The sequence below is a fragment of the Dermacentor silvarum genome, chromosome 4 (genome assembly GCF_013339745.2).
Source record: "Dermacentor silvarum isolate Dsil-2018 chromosome 4, BIME_Dsil_1.4, whole genome shotgun sequence".
NCBI classification, from domain to species: Eukaryota; Metazoa; Arthropoda; class Arachnida; order Ixodida; family Ixodidae; genus Dermacentor; species Dermacentor silvarum.
The window spans coordinates 184,692,839-184,710,359 of record NC_051157.2 but is presented as its reverse complement, the minus strand read 5'-3'; the positions used below and the strand labels follow the sequence as shown (position 1 = coordinate 184,710,359).

General features: G+C 44.3%; 1 protein-coding gene across 1 annotated transcript in view; it reads right to left on the bottom strand.

The window, feature by feature from the left end:
• Window positions 1–4,971: 4,971 nt before the first annotated feature.
• LOC119450844 (transient receptor potential channel-like) overlaps window positions 4,972–17,521 on the bottom strand; it is a 144,531-nt gene continuing 131,981 nt past the window's right edge. Inside the window, 3 exon segments of the mRNA XM_037714337.2 lie at window positions 4,972–9,156; window positions 15,586–15,753; window positions 16,277–16,372. Coding sequence (XP_037570265.1) covers window positions 9,046–9,156; window positions 15,586–15,753; window positions 16,277–16,372 — 375 coding nt within the window. The 3' untranslated portion in view covers window positions 4,972–9,045.

The window sequence follows — 17,521 nt, the reverse complement described above, 5'->3', positions numbered from 1 at the left end:
GCAGAAAAGAAACTGGACACTATCATAGAAGCACCAGCACCCAGAAATGTCCAAGAACTCGGATCGTTCCTGGGTCTGATCACCTATTACCGCAGCTTTTTGCCTAACATGTCTAGTCTCCTGGCACCCCTGTACCGGTTGCTACAGAAAGACAGCAAATGGCTGTGGGCAGCTGAAGAGAAGACAGTGTTTGTAGCTGTAAAGAACGCTCTGATAAATTCAAATTTTCTTGTGCACTTTGACCCCACGAAGGAACTAGTGCTAGAATGTGATGCCTCGCCAGAGGGTATTGGTGCCATGCTATCTCGTGTGATTGATGGCATTGAGAGACCAATAGCATTCAGATCCCGTACCCTCACAAAGACAGAGAATTATTCTCAGTTGGAAAGGGAAGCCCTGGCCCTCGTGTTTGCTGTGGTGAAATTTCGTGACTATTTATTATGCAGGGAGTTCACGTTGAAGACTGATCATGAACCACTGGTGGGGCTCTTCAAAGAAAACAGGCCGATTCCTAGTACTGCTGGATCACGTATTCAGAGGTGGGCAGTTACCCTTGGGGCCTACAAGTACACCATAAAATACAAGCCTGGATCCAGCAACCAAAACACAGACGCATTGAGTCGACTACCTGTGCCAGCCAGTGAGACGGAACAGCAAATGCAAGACTCTGACCAACAAGACAGTGCACTGGCTGCCAGCATTTTGGACACAGCACCTGTCTCAAGGAAGCAGCTGGCAGACATTACTGGAAAAGACCAACTCATGCAATGCCTTCGTGTATACATACAGAGGGGGTGGCCCAAGAAACCCCCACCATGACCAAGTACTGCCATTTTGGAGACGAAGGAATTCCCTCACTACAGATGGGCAGCTCATCTTTATGGGAGACCGACTAGTTGTTCCTGAGGCAGCTAGAAGAGCATTCCTGCTGGAACTGCACGAAGCACATCCTGGAGTCAGTACCACTAAATCGTTGGCAAGGAAACTTGTGTGGTGGCCTGAAATCGATCAAGACATTGAACAGCTTCTACGCAATTGCCCGATCTGCCAGCAGACAGCATCTATGCCACCATCTGAGAAGCCAGCGGCATGGCCAGCAACAACTCAGCCATGGACATGTGTTCACATAGACTATGCCGGCCCAATTGAAGACAAGATGGTGTTGGTTGTTGTCAACAGCTATTCAGGTTGAATTCAAGCCGTCGCAACAAACAGAGCAACTACTGCAGAAACTATTGAGTTCTTAAGGAGCATATTTGCCCGATTTGGTCTGCCCAATTGTCTAGTGTCCGACAATGGCAGTGCCTTCGTTAGTGCCGAATTTGAAGAATTCATCACGAAGAATGCCATAAGGCACATCTGTACAGCACCCTTTCATCCCCAATCTAATGGGTTAGCAGAAAGAGCTGTCAGGGCAGTCAAAGATGGTCTAAAAAGGCTCACAAGTGGAACACTCTCAACGCGCTTAAACTGATGGTTGCATGACCACAGACGCACACCATCTGGAGGTAGGGACAAGTCTCCTGCTGAAATGCTTCTGGGCTATCGACCTAACGGACGCCTGGACCTGGTTCTGCAGAAACCGCAAGGACCGAACATCGAAAGGCACACGCCAGTGAAAGGGAAATGGGTCCGTGGCCAGACTGTCCTTTTTGTAACTTTGGCCTTGGTCAGCGTTCGATGAAGGGGATTGTTGAACATGTCTTGGGGAAACAGAATGCTCAAGATCACCCGACACTTCAACCAGGTTCGTTGTTGTAATGATGATCAATCACTGAGAAAAATGCATGGTGGGACATACCAGAACCACAGTGAAGCTCAGCACCAACCCCTCCAGGTGAAGCTCACTCTGGACGGGCCACTCGTATCCGACGACCGCCAAACCGACTGAACTTGTGACCTGGACTTCAGTGGTGTGGCTCTAAAACCAAGTGTGGGGGAGTGTTGGTCGACGTAGAAAACACGTCTGGCAACTGTGGGCGTGTGGGACAAGAAAACACGGCGTGAGAATAAACGTGTTCGTACCGTTCTCGGCGTCATTACCGCAGTGTGGTGACCCAAGGTACACCACAAGTAGACAAGTCAACAGTTTCTGCTCCACATTCTCCAAAGAGAGGGCTTCTCTCTACACGTCATTCCGACGCCTAGGACTCCCTACGGTCTCAGCATCGCAGCTGCTGTTTCCTGGCTGGCGCCACTCACGTTCCTGGAGGACATGGGGCTGTCTTGTAAATTGTGAATGCACTGCCTGGCTGCCGCTGACAGTCAAGGGCTGTGTAATCGCCTCGACCTTCTCTCTCTCTTTTCCTTTCTTTCTCTTTTCTTTTTTTTTATATCCCCTTCCCCAATGCGCTGAGTTGTGCTCCCCAAAGGGCTGCAGAAATAGCACCTCTTCCTCTTCGCAACCACACTCTCACTCTTTGACGTCACACGTTACGTGATGCCAAGCAGAACAAAAAATGTCAGGAGTTTCAAATCTATACATTTATTGCGACTCATGCGCAATTGGATTACACTGCAGGTCAGCCGACCATGTACAGCTTTAAAACAGAACAGGAACTTGGAACAGAATTGTTACGATCACTTTGCTGGAGCAAGATGTGTGAGCACATGTGTAAAGCACCTGCATTTTTCATCGTATAAAGAACTGCCTTGGTTGCACAAAAATTAATAACATAATGAGTGTCATACCTAGGATGAGGTAAATGAAGTGATATTTGAGTCTTGCCTGTAGTGTGGGAATCATTTGCCCACTACCGGAGGCTTTGAGCCATTGTTCAGTGTTTCTCCTCTGATGTGCCCTAGTAGGTCTACAAGGCCTTCTAAACCGTTTGTCGAACCGGTTTGCAACGGTTCTTCTAAGTTCCAGTTCAGGTTTGGTTCCAAGGTGTCGGAAAAATAATGGCCCAGTTGAGTTCCGGTTCAGCTGAATATAACAGTTCCGCTGCGGTTTTTGGTTCACTTCGACACCGTGCATTTAGCTTTACCCGCAAAAAAAATTTGTTCAGTAGCTGTAAATCGCAAGGCTAAATCAGCTACCTATATGATGTCAGCTTAAATTCCTTTTCAGGTCCAAATTAATTAAACACAGCAGCACCTCCAAAAAAGTTCAACGTTGAAGAGCATAGCGACCACAATCAAGTTCCTGTTGCCACAATTAAGGGAATTGAAGTTGTGATGCAGATCTATGATGAAATGGCACAAACTTTGAGTAACAGTGGCTCTTCATATGCTACCATTAAATGTTGGGTTGTCAATTCTAAAACTGGCCATTTCGGTGTTGAAAGAAAAAAACCCACCCTCCTCGGCGCATCTAGCTCCTAAAGGTAGTCCATCTAGTAACTTTAGGCACATCCTCCTCGGCGCTACTTCTGGCACGCATTGTCCTCGAGGTGGTCCTCCACCAGGCCAGAACATCCTTCATGAGGGCAGCTCCTGTCCTGGCTTCATGGACTACAGGGTCTGAGCGCCAGGATCAAGGGAGCACCTCGAGAAGGTAGGCGTTATGTGGCACTCTTCTCTTGTCTGAGGGTACCTATGCTGGACTATGTCAAACTTAGTAATGGCTGCATTTTGAGCCAATCAGAGGGGCCCTTAGCAGCCCTCTGGGTATGCTCTGGGCCAGTCAGAGCTGACAAAATGGCACATTCGACAATATGGCGGTATTTTTCAATGTCCAGAACAGCACCCTGATCAAAATTCCTTTTTAGAGTTTTAGCTCTCGTTAATATTTCGGGTCTTTTGGTCCCATATGAGCTTTGGTGCGATAAGGACACCATGCATCGGCCCAGACAAGCGGGATGTGTACATGTAACAGGTCGCTTGCCGCGTCGTGGGCCACACCGTTGCCGACACTGTTTCTCAGGCCCAGTCCACATGCACCTGTCCCATGCAACAGGTGAAAATCGCACGTGGCTTGTTTTATGCAATGCTTCAAAGTGGGAGTCTCGAAACCTATATATATATATATATATATATATATATATATAATTATATATATTGCACCCATCAGTGTTCCCCTCCTTCATCCTCTGCAAGGGGAACAGGATGGCATGAAGCTCTATAGCCTTAATCGGCGGCTCCTCTTGGTGTTGAAGCACCAATAAAGCCACTGTCAAAAGTCTAAGCACGTGTATGTGTGGCGCCGGTGAATACAGCGTCCTCTGTATCGTTCAACAAGAGTGGCCTGGTGAGATGGGTTTTTAATTAAAGATAGCGATTTGGACGAGTTGGTCCAAGTTCATGGCGTGAATGTAGCGCAAAGCATCAAAGTGTGGCAATAAAGGTGTGTGGCTAGTAGAAAGAAGTACAAACGCAACACTGCCCTTGCGTTGGTGGTGGGTCACCAGTTTGGCGACACTTGCTCAAGACATTACACCTTCATCTATTGTTTATGGAAAGAAAATTGGTTTTTACAACAAGAAGTGCAAAAAGACTGTTCCTTAATTTCTCCATGTACGTATACAGAGATGCTGACTTCAGCATCTAACCATGCTAATTACATGAAAAATAGGTTTCTAAGTTTATAACATATACCAGTCAGTGTCAGAACCAACTTGAGCAGCGATCTCTGAGCTGTCTTCAGGTCTGAAGAAGATATAAGGTTAACAGTAGCAAAATAGACTCAGTTGGCCGTAGAGCACTCGCGGTCTTGGTGTTTGCTGAAATTTGCACTCTGCATGCCCTCCATGCATGTTCTCTTTTGGCCAGCACCACAGTGGCACATTGTGCATCAGGGTTATGAGCGCCTTTGGTCGGTCAGTCTTGCTGTCGTATGGAAGGACGTCTGCACACTGCCTTGCATGTTAGCAGAGCTTTTCAATCGTACTATGTGTGAAACTTTCACACAAAATCGGGGCTAAGTATAATGGCAGCTTGCTCTCGCACTCCAGCATGATTTACTCAGTGTCACGCTGAAATGTGAAAACACAAAATTAATTTAATTAGCATTTCAACCATGACAACCATATCTTCGAGGTTCTTGCTTATTTATTAAAAAATGTAAACAGGCAAGTGATCACAAGCGCAATGTGTGTATATGACAAAAAGAAAATAAATCAATAACCTTGTAAAGCAAATGAGTGAAACGTGAAGAAAAGAATTATGTCGACAAAGGTGACGAACACCATCTTGCGCTCAAGCAGTTAAACATGTCAAAAATCTCCCATAGTTCTTCAATCACACAGTACTTAAGTAATCAAGCCATGGCTTCGCTATTTTGCTCATACAAGATGATGAAATGCCATTTAGTTGGGAGAAAACAAATCAGATCTCTGTGTTCAAATTATATACAAATGTAGCTTCCATACATGCCACAAAAATGCCTACCAGACAGTAACGCATGCAGTACTTATGACAAAAACTGCAATACTGCTTCATCATCACCTGCTATTGGTTTAAAACATGCAAAAATTTAGAGAATATCACTGCAGTGAAAATTTCACACAAATATACACCACTTTCTTCTCCCTTCAAGTGCACAGAGCAGTCTACAAGTCAGGATCTGGAGAAATTGTGGTGCTTGCAGTGGTTTTCCAGAGCTTAAATATCCTTATTTCTCTCTCCCCCTCCCCCCTTCATGTCACATTCTGCCCACAGAACACTAACCACAGTTGGAACCACCAAGAATGTATACTATAATGGAAATAATAACGATGTCACTTGGATCCTACAGTGTATAACAAAACAACAAAACTGTGATGATGTTGTGATGAAACACTACAAACCATGGCCATTCAATATGACAAAAATTACCATGTAGCAGCAGCCACATATTCCCAGGAATTGCAGAATTTTGATTATACAAGTTTCTAGGGACCTCAGAAAATAATTGTATACCCTGGCATTTGTATTTTCTTTAACAAGCAACTATCACAGCACAAAAGTGAAGATAAAATTGTGTGCGTTGAATATTTCTCATGATTACTTTCAATTGAAGTCCTTGATGGATGAGCTTATCTTTCTTTCCTCAATGCTGTTGAGGAGGCCCTTCTGAAGTGCGTACAACTCGCGCTTATTTCTTCACGTACCTAAACTTTGCCAGTTCTCACTCACTATACATTGCGGTCGGCACTTTTCAGGTATGCTGGTCACTGCTAGAATCATGAAATACCATACTACATTGAATTCACAACTGTATGTCATAGCCGTACTCCCTACGGTTCTGACAGATCTCGCGGCACGTCAGCAATAAGTAGCGCCCACAACTACATGAGTCAGCATTGTAGTCAGAACACACTGTACTCATGCAATCTAGTCGGAACGCCTTCAAAGTACGTATCACCCTGAAATTTAGATTAACCCCGATAGTATCACCTAAATTCAATTGTAATGGGCATTATTCAGTTGAAAACTGATTCTTGCAGGGGCACCCAGAGCCAACATTAGTATTTTCTAGCCACGTATGAATAATTACATTAAAAAATTCTGGGACTTCTAGTTTAGGGAATGCGGTGAGACCACTTAACAAATGTTTATGCATGCCGATTATTTTGGCACAATGACCAAACTCAGTTTTCTGCAGTGTCCTTAGATTTTTTTTCTTTGTTTATCCTTTTTTGAGAAAACATCTCGCCATAAATCCTAATCTGCCTTACGCATGGATGAGCTGAATGGGTTACCGCCGCATAAACCGAAACTGATTGCCATATGAGAAACAGCTCACTCCTTTGGCGCAGGTCAAGTTCCGCACAGAAAAACGTCACCCTGACACACAAGACAATAAATGTGATTGTTGTAGCTCCAAATGCAGCGCAAGCAATACCATAAAACATCCAAAATCATCCAAGTGTATACTCCTGGGAACATCAGAAATCGTGACCCACGTTTCAGTGATGTGAAGTACTGCATGAAATCGCTAAACATACCGTACATACAGTATCAAAACACACAGAAAGAAAAAATTATTCTTTGGCATCATGCCTTAATAACAATACAAGCGTGCCATGATTCTACAGCGTTCTGCATTGGCAACCCGAGCGTGCAAAATGTGAAAGACTGATTGGCATTATGTGTTTGTGCAGGTAAACAGTGCTCACCAACCTTCGATCTGCTGGAACTTCTGATACCGTCCCAAAAGCTTTCGAGCCAGAACTATTAAAATGTTTCAGATACTTGAGCACAACTTTCAGGAGCTGCACATCAGACAGCATACATCTGTTAAGTCACACGCTGATGACATGTCTAAGGTTCGTCAGGCCAATGCATCGAAGCACTTCTTACACTGCAACCACCAACTCTACTGCTTTCACTTCCCTTCTGTCAGTGTTCATTTATGAGTGTTTTGCATGCTGTCTCGTGCACTGTGCTGCAAGCCAAAATGGGTGGCCATGAGCTACTGTTGTGTTTAGCGTTCGTGGTTTGCAGCTAAAGAAATTGGTAAGAAAGCTGTCGAGGCGAAGCTGGCTAGAAGGCAACTTTGCAAAGGGAAAGGTACCAGATTCGGTTGCAGTGCCTTTGCATCGAGCTCTCATATTTTGTTTTATCGCAATTATAATACATGATCATGATACATGATACTGATTTCTTTTTGGAGACAAGACAGTGTTCGCTGTTCCCAAATAAGTGTCATACTCAACATGATGGTGATGACTGTTGCAGACATGTGCGGACGGACAGCTTTGGCAGGAAGTACAGCTGTGGAAAGGCGATGTATGACGTGCAAATGTTTTATCTCGTTAAACAATTAGCTACTTTTCGTTAGGTCTTCGAAAACTATAACCTATGTGCATTTTTTCACAAGATCACACATGTGTGATTTTGCTTACTTGGTTCAGAAGAGTAATAAGTGTTTGGTTGCCTTTGAATTTCCCTCATTCACTATGGACTTGAAGAACTTGCTAGCTGGATTAAACTAAAATTTTTTGGGACATTTTGCTTGCCGACGACCATGTCCTTGACATGAGGACAATCTAAGAGAATGTCGCTGCCTTCAAGCAGTGTTCACTTACCATGAGCAGCTATCATGGCATATCACGATACAGCATGAAGGGGCCACAGGAAGATGATGACTAAGTGAAGGCTGAGGCTTTTCTTGTTTGCCAACTGCTGCTCACTATGACACAGTCCGTATTTCTAAACAATGACGTTCCCAGGCCATCAACAATGTAACAAAAGATATCACTCCCATAATGTGCACATATAAAACTCAATTCTTAACATGCCATGGAGAAAAAGCAAGAAGAAACGTAAAAGCTGTAGACAGCTAAGTACATATTTCAAAGTCTTACCACAGTTATAATCTTACCAAGACGATAACAACGTAACCCTGAGGCATTGGACAAGATGTCAACACGTGTTGTGAACAAAATGCTCACTGTGTGACACACGTACGCAAATGTACACTTGTATGGAAGCAATGGTTATGTAATACTCACAAATGCCAAAAATAACAAAGGGCATTACTGCCACACATTACACACATGCTGATCTCAGCACGTCTATGCCCAAAATGTAGGGTGACAATACATTAATATTGATTATTAGCACCTATCTACATGCTGTGGTCCTCTATAATTTACGAATACGTAGCAAGCCTAGACTCTAGTACACTAAGCAGAAGATGCAACACTGCTCGTTTTTCACCATGTGTCCATCTCTGTGCTTGCATTCAAGTATCAGCAGCATCAGCATCGCTTGAAGCGCATATCACATGCATAAATAGACATATAGCAAATGGCCTGTCATACAGTGATGCTATACCATTCTATATGAAAATTATACCTCAATGCGTTGGTGTAAACATAAAACAATAACAAGAAACGTATCACATTAAGTTACAGCACAAGAGCGGAGCATGTCCTTGAGCACTCCTGTCAAAAGATATAACAAGCATTAAATATTCCTCCATGCAAACAAAGCACATTCAACAATGAATGGCGTCACCGCAGAGCTTGCCTATCTCTAAAGTATGAGAAAAAGTTGTCGCAGTGTAGAACACGAGTGCTACAAGAGCCCCGCAGGGTCGGTCACACAGGTAGTAATGATCACAGCCAGGAATCATGCTCCTCAAGGACAGGCACCAGGAGGCTAGTGACAGCAGTCAGGTTAGATGATGCTCGCTTGAAGAGACTTGGTCACTTCATGCAGCAGGACTGACTGCCCGAGTGGCAGCTTCGTAAACAGGTCCTCTGTGACGAGCCGCCACAGCAGGTGGTTCTAAAACAAGGACAAAAGAATGGAGTGTCTTCAATAAGCGCTTTAGTTTCAGCAAGAACCATATCACATCTGCCTTACTGCAGTGCCATCACAACTTCAACTGCCCAGCAGGGCTCAATCAGGCTTGCAGACTGCTAAATGAAAGCACACGGGCTCCCTTACACGCATTCTTTTCATGCAACTCCTTTGCCATGTAGCATCAGTGCCAAGGGGCCATTTTCACACTTTACATATCACAGCAGTGAATTTCAAAACAGTCACCTAAAGCTCAAGCAAAAGAATGCATATGTCATTACAAAAGGAAACGCATAACAGGAAAGACAAGTGTTTGGCTATAAAACATGAAGCGTCTAGAGTTAATGACTTTATCGCCTTGTGGCGAATTGTTTCGCTATTTAGGGGGAAAAAAAGATGCGTTATTAAATGAGATAGTCCCATAGTTATTGCCAGGTAGGTCGGTACTTGTATTGCCTATCAAAAGGGCTTATCTTGAAACATGGTGTCTAACGTCCACAATGCAAAGGCACAACGCAATTTCCCATAACCTCATTTTTACTGTGCAGAAACATTCACCCAACTCAATCCATGGATGTTTACATTATTCTCTAGCACATCAATAGCAGGAATGCCAATAGAATGTTCTATTGGTCGTATAGAGCTATTCTATAGGTTCTATAGGTAACTTATTGGAACTCTGGATTTTATTTGAGTTATGTTGGTACCAATAGTGTCCAAAAGGTGATGTCTATTTGCTGCCTATAGAACAATAGAGTTAGCATTGATAGCAATAGGTTACAGGTACCTGTCACTAACAAGACCAATCAACTTGTATTAGCCCTATATTGACATCAACAGGGTCCAATAGGTGACAACTATTCGTTGCCTTTAAGACCAGTAGGTTAGTATTAGTACCAATAGGGTCAAACAAGCAGAAGGTATTTGTTTCCCATTGGACTAACACAGATTCTAAACGTAAAAATGATGGAGCCGAATACGCACCTAGAAGTGCAATTTCCCAAATTCTTCATTGTGCCACTGGGAAAAGCATGCTAAGCATACGATAGAGAGGTGGTCGTTACAGAACTCGCGCATTGAGAATGTAGCAGTTTTGTATGCGATTGACTTGATTCGACTATATAGTATCACCCACATTGAACTCGAAGTAGAGTGCCTATGACTATAGGCCTAATGACAGTGACGACGTTGCCCGCGAAATCACAAAATGCGTACCGACTGACCATCACATACGCCTTGGACGTGCTCACTGCCGCATCTATTACTATGAAAGTTTACGTATGTTGTGATAGGCAAATATGTTGACGTGACTTTAATGAAAACAGATGGGGTGCCCTGATATGAGCCACAATTACTTCCAAGTGTGCTACTGATAGTTTCTGTAGCCCTAAAACAGCTGTCTGCATTTAATTTATTTTATTTCTGCTGTCTCTATGTACCCATCAGAAGCTGTTTCAAACCTGCGTCAGAAGTTTCTAACCTAATTGTGCCACAGTCCAGAGTAATTCTGAACGTAGTGTCATTTTTATGCCTGCCTACAAGTGATTCTTCTGGGGCTCTTTTACCACTTAATTGCATATTTAAGGCAAGTGCCATCCCACAGGGTCCGAATAAAGTACTCCAAATTTCATCCTGCTGTTCTTTCTATCACACTAGCATGCGTGGTGCATGCAGCTGTTGGTCTAGTAAGCCGAGAGCCAATTGAACCAATACACATATATGACCGATATGCTTATAGCACATTAAAATGCACCTATAGGACAAATACAGTAAAACCTTGTTATACATTTTGGGGAAAAGACGGGCAAGAAATCTTACTAACCAGGAATCTGACAATCCGAAGTGAAAAAAAATTGGGCAGGCTCAACTGTAGCTGACATCTACATAATGCGAAGCGTTGTGCGAATCATTGCAGCACGAAACGCTATCATGCGCTGAGCTGGTAGGGCCGATGCGCATTGTCATTTTTGCAGCTTCCATGTGCTTACGTTTGTGCTTCTCGAATTGGGCCGAATTGGGCCTCCGAGCCCGGCATTTTTGCAGGGAAGTTTTGACGTTCCCACTTGGCGAGAATCATTGCAGCACGAAACGCCGACATGCCTTCAAGTTGGTGAAGCCTTGGTGACCAGACCTGAGCTTTGTTTTCCTATTGCATAGCGTGTCAAGACCACCATGGGAAACCAAACGAAATCGAGCTGGTATGCAATGCCAGAATACGGTGCCACCATAGCGAAACATGATTCTCACTTCGTGTGACCTGCAGCAGGAAACGGCGGCGCATTGGGGTTATCGCCTAATAAAAGTGTGCATTACGCTTCCAATAGCACCACGCCCCATGCTCTGAAAAAGATATTGTGAAAATGCTGACTGCAATACGGTTGGCAATAGCTGTGAATGCAACGACCCACAAGGAGATTTGCTAGTACCAGCATTTTCACGTGCCACGAGTGGGCGAGTGGTGCGGTGAAGCTGCAGGGGCGGGTGCCTACTGCCCTTGATTGCACATGCCTTGCGCCTTTTCTTGTTCACATGGGATCTAGTGGCCGGAAAATGTATCATATAATCGCAGTTTGGCGACATGCTGAACGTTGGTGCCAAAAGATTGCGTTTTCCGGGAACGTATTAACCGTTAAGAAAAGAAGCGTAACTGTATTGGGTCGTTTTTTGTGTTCTCAATTGCAAACGTTGTTGCCGGGAGATAGTACGCAACAAGATCACACCAATGAGGTTCTAATATACACCAATAGCACCAATATCTTTAATAATCTGACAGGCTATTGCTTGTTCTACTAAAGTATTTTGCTAAGGATTGAACAATGAGAAATAGTATGTAGTAATTTTAACAACCTCAAGTTCTTTAAAGGGTCCCTTAATCTAAGCATTCAAGCATCTTTCATGCTCCGTCTTTGACAGAATATAGCCACTACAGCAGGAAAACAAGCTCACGATGTCATGCTCACCAGCTGCGCCCTGCACGCACAGAGCAATTGCAACGGGTAGCGTAACGAAACTACTTCTCACAAACTCCTGCACATCTTTATCAAAAATCACTGCTCAACCATACTGTCTTTTCCATGCTCCACAACAGTCTACTACAACAAATCTTCATTAACTCGAACTCTTATATCTTGAAATATCATTTAAGTCGAAGTGTCCTTCCAGCCGTGGTGTTAACCCAAGCGTTTTTCACCCCTTATCTCGAGAAGTTTTTGCCCCCGGACTTCAGATATCTAGAAATATCAACTTCAAAAATACCAGGGAAAAGGCAACGGGGCAGTGTCGGCAGCGTCACTTGCACACGGTTTTCACCTGGTGACAGTTCGTCAGCCAAAAGCCAAGCCAGGCCGCATTCCCCACTTGTCTTTCCCTGTTCTTTCTGTCAATCATCACACGTGCGCACTTGCTCAGCTGCTTGCTGCCACTGTAGTGTGGCTTTAAGCAGCAGCGGTGAGCTGAGAGACGAAGTCTTCGTCTTCTTTTTTTTTATGACACTGTCAGTGGCATAAATGTGGCCACAGCGTGTTAATCGTGAATTTGAGCAAGACGATTGGCACTTTCGACCAGGCACGATTAGCCCAGAAGCCAGTATGCGAATCCACAGCATTTCAGTGAGATAGTGGCTTGATAAGGATGTTAGCTTCACGCTCTCGCGAAGGTGAGGCATAAATGTTGGGTCACTTGTGGCCATCTGCTAAAGGCGTGACAATCGCACGCCCTCACAGTTTAGTTTCCATTTTCAAAGTGAAATTGTTTGGAATTCATTACGATGCAGAAAGTAGCAGCGTCAACTTTTTGAACGTCTGGAACCGGTTATGCTTGAGTGACTGGCTTCGAATATTGCATGCACCAGGCGGCACATTAATTGCATGAAGCCACTACACTGAATTGTTCAGTCGTCTTGTCGACTATCCGCTGATAATTACACCGCGTATGTCAGTGCTTTTCAAACTATACGTAACAGCCTCAACCCAAAGTCTTTCTTTGTGCGCACTAACATTTCCAAACATACATTACTTCCCGAGAGCTATCGAATAATGGAACGAGTTACCCGATTCTGTTTGTGAATTGGCACTGTCAGATTTTGTAGAAGCACTTGGGTGATAAGATTAGTGTCCTGCGTACTTTTTTTAATATGTTCTACTAGCTCTTTGTCTGCTTTTGTATTTGTTGTACTCCACTTCTACAATAGCCCTGAAAAGGGCTGCAGTATTTGAGAACAAAAAAATAACAAAGATCAATCATCCTGACTCTGTGCCAAGCATGCTGTCTTGGCACAGTGCCAGCAATGCCGTAGACACGACGTGTTTGGTGACGATGCATGCGAAAGTGACTGACAATAGGCAGTTATAGCATAGCGTACCCAACTATAGCATACACTATACGCTATAGTACAGCGTATGCTAAGCATCGCACGTTTATTACAGTTTTAGTTGGCCTGCGAGATGATCTCAGAGGCCATATGCCATCATCGGACCTATCTCCCCAGTCAAAAAAATCAATTGACTCCAATTGGCTTTTCCAATAGGAATCAACTGGGACCAATAGGAACCAATTGGAAAATGCTTACTTCCAACCGGTTACGATTGGATCAGAGGAGAAACGTATTGGAGTTGCCAATTGAAATGAACTGGACCCAATTGGAACCGATTGGAAAATCCCTAGTTCCAACTGGTTACGATTGAGTCAAAGTGAAACCAATTAAGTCCGATTGGACTTGCCAATTGGAATCAACTGGCCCCATTGGGAAATCCTTACCTCCAATTGGTTATGATTGAGTCAGGGATGGAATCAATTGAGTCCAATTGGACTTGCCAGTTTGATCCAGCTAGGCCCACCTTACATTCCCAACTGAGTCTAATTGGACTAGCAATAGGTCGAATAAACTAACTAGAATGTAACCAACTGGGAAATAATACTTTTAGATTATGAACCCATTCAAGCAAACTGGTATGAGTTATAGCTATATATGCATGCAGTACTAAGGCTATAGCAAATCTGTTTCTGACAGCTGGAATCCTATTTAGGTTTGCTTTGTGGGGTATATATGTGTATTGGTATTGCCCACGTACTGGTGCAATTGGCCATTCCAACCAATTGGTTTCAAACCAATTGGCACCCATTGGGTACAATTGGTCACTCCAACAAAAACCAATTGGTCACATTCCAGTTGGTTCAATTGGTCCAGTTATGTACTAATTTACGATTGGAAATTTTCCAATTGGTACCAATTGAAAATTTCCCAATTGGAGTCAATTGCTTTTTTTGACTGGGTCCTGACTTTATCTCCCGACTTCGATAGGTGGCACTGGCATCTCGAAGGTGTCTCTCGTTAAGCTTCGACTCGTTCGAAACAAGAAGCGATCTCGAAAACTCCACAAGGTTATCCATAATACTCTGTCGTCGAAGCGGCCCGAGACTAAACGAAAGCCGTTAACACAGTCATTTGATACGAACAAAGTGAATTTTACAAAAGCAACGCCAAATTCAATTCGAAGCGGGCAACCACGCAAAGATGGTAACGTTAAATCCAAGAAGTGGTGTGCGTACGCTAGAGCACTGCACGGGCTCGGGCTTACCTGAAAGCCCGGGCCCGGGTAGAGCAGTTTTTTCACAGGCTCGGGCCGGGCTCGGGCACGGTGTGTGCTTTTTGACCCGGGCCTGGGCCAGGCTCGGGTTTTTTGACACGGGCCCGGGCCAGGCTCGGGCTTTCTGGTGGTGCGCATGTCACCTGCAGCGAGTTATTCTCAGGCGTCTCAACTCTGAAAAACATGTATTTTTCGGTCTCGGGCCGGGTTCGGGCCGGTTTCAAGCCGGGCTCAGGCCGGGCTCGGGCCTAAGGTAAAGGGGTGGCGGGCCGGGCCGGGCGGGTAACGTAGATTATTTCCGGGCCCGGGCCGGGCCCGGGTCTCGCCACAAAAGTTTTGATCGGGCTCGGGCGGGGGCTGCCCAATGTAAAAACAAGCCCGGGCCGGGCCCGGGCCGCAAAAATCGGCCCATGCAGTGCTCTAGCGTACGCTATACGCTATGGGTCATTTAGCGTTCTGTGCATGTGAAGTGCCGACCCACTATTTTATAGCGTACGCAATGGTAGAGCGTATATGCTAAACTAAAACTGTTTAATATTACTGGCACCATATAGGAAAGGCTCCATGTGGTCTATGCACAGCCAGCGGGCTTCTACTTTCGTGACTTCGATTATCTCGAAACTCCACTTATCTAAAAATTTTTTTAGGGCTTTTACAGATTCAAGTTAATGGGAGCTGCACTGTATTTTCAAAACCTATCCCGATGGAAAAATGTAAGCATTACTTTCAGCACATCATGACAGAAGAAGAGCTGTGCATGCACCGATGCCACCTGTCAAGCTCACAGTCCATGTGAAACAAACCGACGCATTGCCATGTAGGTTCACACCTGCATCTTGTCCTGCAGGTTCTCTGAACCATCATAGTGGATATTCCACAGCTCAATCTCTCGCCAGCAGTGATCCGTGTTCATGGGGTCGTCCATGTAGCCCCGCTGCCTGCACTCGACCATCGGCTCGTCTGTGCCTTCTTCTTCCACGTAGGAGCTCCGGAAGAACTGAAACGTCATGCGGAACACCACGGTTGAAATCATTCTCTGTCGGTACCTCAGCATGCACTTTGATAAATGCCAGCGTAGCTGGCTGTGCTGGCTTCTTACAGCATAACACAGCGGCCCACTTTTGAACCTCGTGGCTAACACATCGCAAAACCTAAGCAGAAGTAAGGCAGCACGTAATACGTCAGTATGTCTTTAGACGAGCATTTTCCTTATTTAGAATTGCACACCATGCTTTTGACTACCTTCTTATGTTCATCTTGATTCATTAGGTATATGTTATCCAAAATACTTGGTATTATACATGAAACTATTCAATTGCTCCTATGTATCACTGTTCACGATTCAAGATATAAAATAGGTTCAAAGTACATACTGCGCACCTCAAGTAGTCACAAAAGATTGTGCTTGAAAGAAAGTGACGTTACTTATGCATGCATGTCTTAAAGAAGACTGATACTCCTAACTGGCAACCAAGGCTCTCCAAGGCCTCACGGGGGAAGAACGAGTCATCTCATCTCACCTCCTTAATGTCGTCATCGGTCTCACACTTGGGCACCGTCTCTGGCTTGAACAGTAGCTTCAGTGTCTCATATTTTCCCTCTCCAGGTACGAAGTCCTGAAAGTGGCATCATGTGCCGTTGTTAGATTTCATGCAAAGCTAAAAATGTGTGAACACAAATTGTCAAATACTTCTTCTCCTCTTGTTCGTCCACTCAAGCAACTGATGTACAATTTGCCACGTGCAAAACAGAATTTATTTGCGTATCGCAAGATCTCTCCACACTGTCCAACACCTAGACAGCCAATGTACCTGAGAACGAAGACGCACAAGCATAGTGCTAAAATGGTGCACGACATCAACACACAGCTGCAGCAGAGCTACCCAGAGAATATTCCAGAAAAGAGTAACAATTAACAAGTTCAATTTATTCCCACACAATGCATGTAGTTATGAGCTAGACTGATTTTTTTCACTTGTCTTCACGATGTACACTGGTCACTTCACCTGTACACACGCTGTGAGAAAGGTTTACCTAATTCAATCTTGGTTTTCATGTCCAGAAAGTTATTGCATGCACCTGTAGGACTTGTATGGCACGAAAATTACTTCCAGTGAGAGAATGTTTTATATAGGTGGAGATGCAAAGCCTTCAGAAAAAAGAAAGCTTTTGAAGAATGCTAACTATAAGAAAAGAACTGCTGTTGGCTGTAGCATAAGGAAGCCACTCACTTCTGAACTAATTAATTAATTCAATTCTTGGGTTTTACCTGCCAAAACTACAATGTGATTATGAGGCGCGCCATAATGGGAGACTCCGGATTAATTTTGACCACCTGGGGTGCTTTAACTTGCATCCAATGCACGGTACATGAGCGTTCTTGCATTCCACCCCCATCGAAATGCAGCCACCGTGACTGGGATTTGAACCCGCAACTTCGTGCTTATTGCCAGCTAATGATCAACAAAGGATATTCAAAGTGCTGCGTTCTCTGGAAACACTGTATGCCTTTAACAAGAGTTTCATGTCACACGAGGAATTTTTGCTGCACACAAAAGAAAATCTGCCTCTTCACTGCAATGCATGGCGTTCTAACCTCGCAACGCAAGGCTCTAGTCTTCCACGAAGTAGAGGCAATGTGAGCTGCCTACCATATTCTTACTGTTCCATCAATTGAATGGAAAAGCCCTGATACACTGATTAGAGTAAATGGCTCCCAGCAAAAAGCCATGAATTTGAGCCGTCTGAATTGACAATGATTTCTT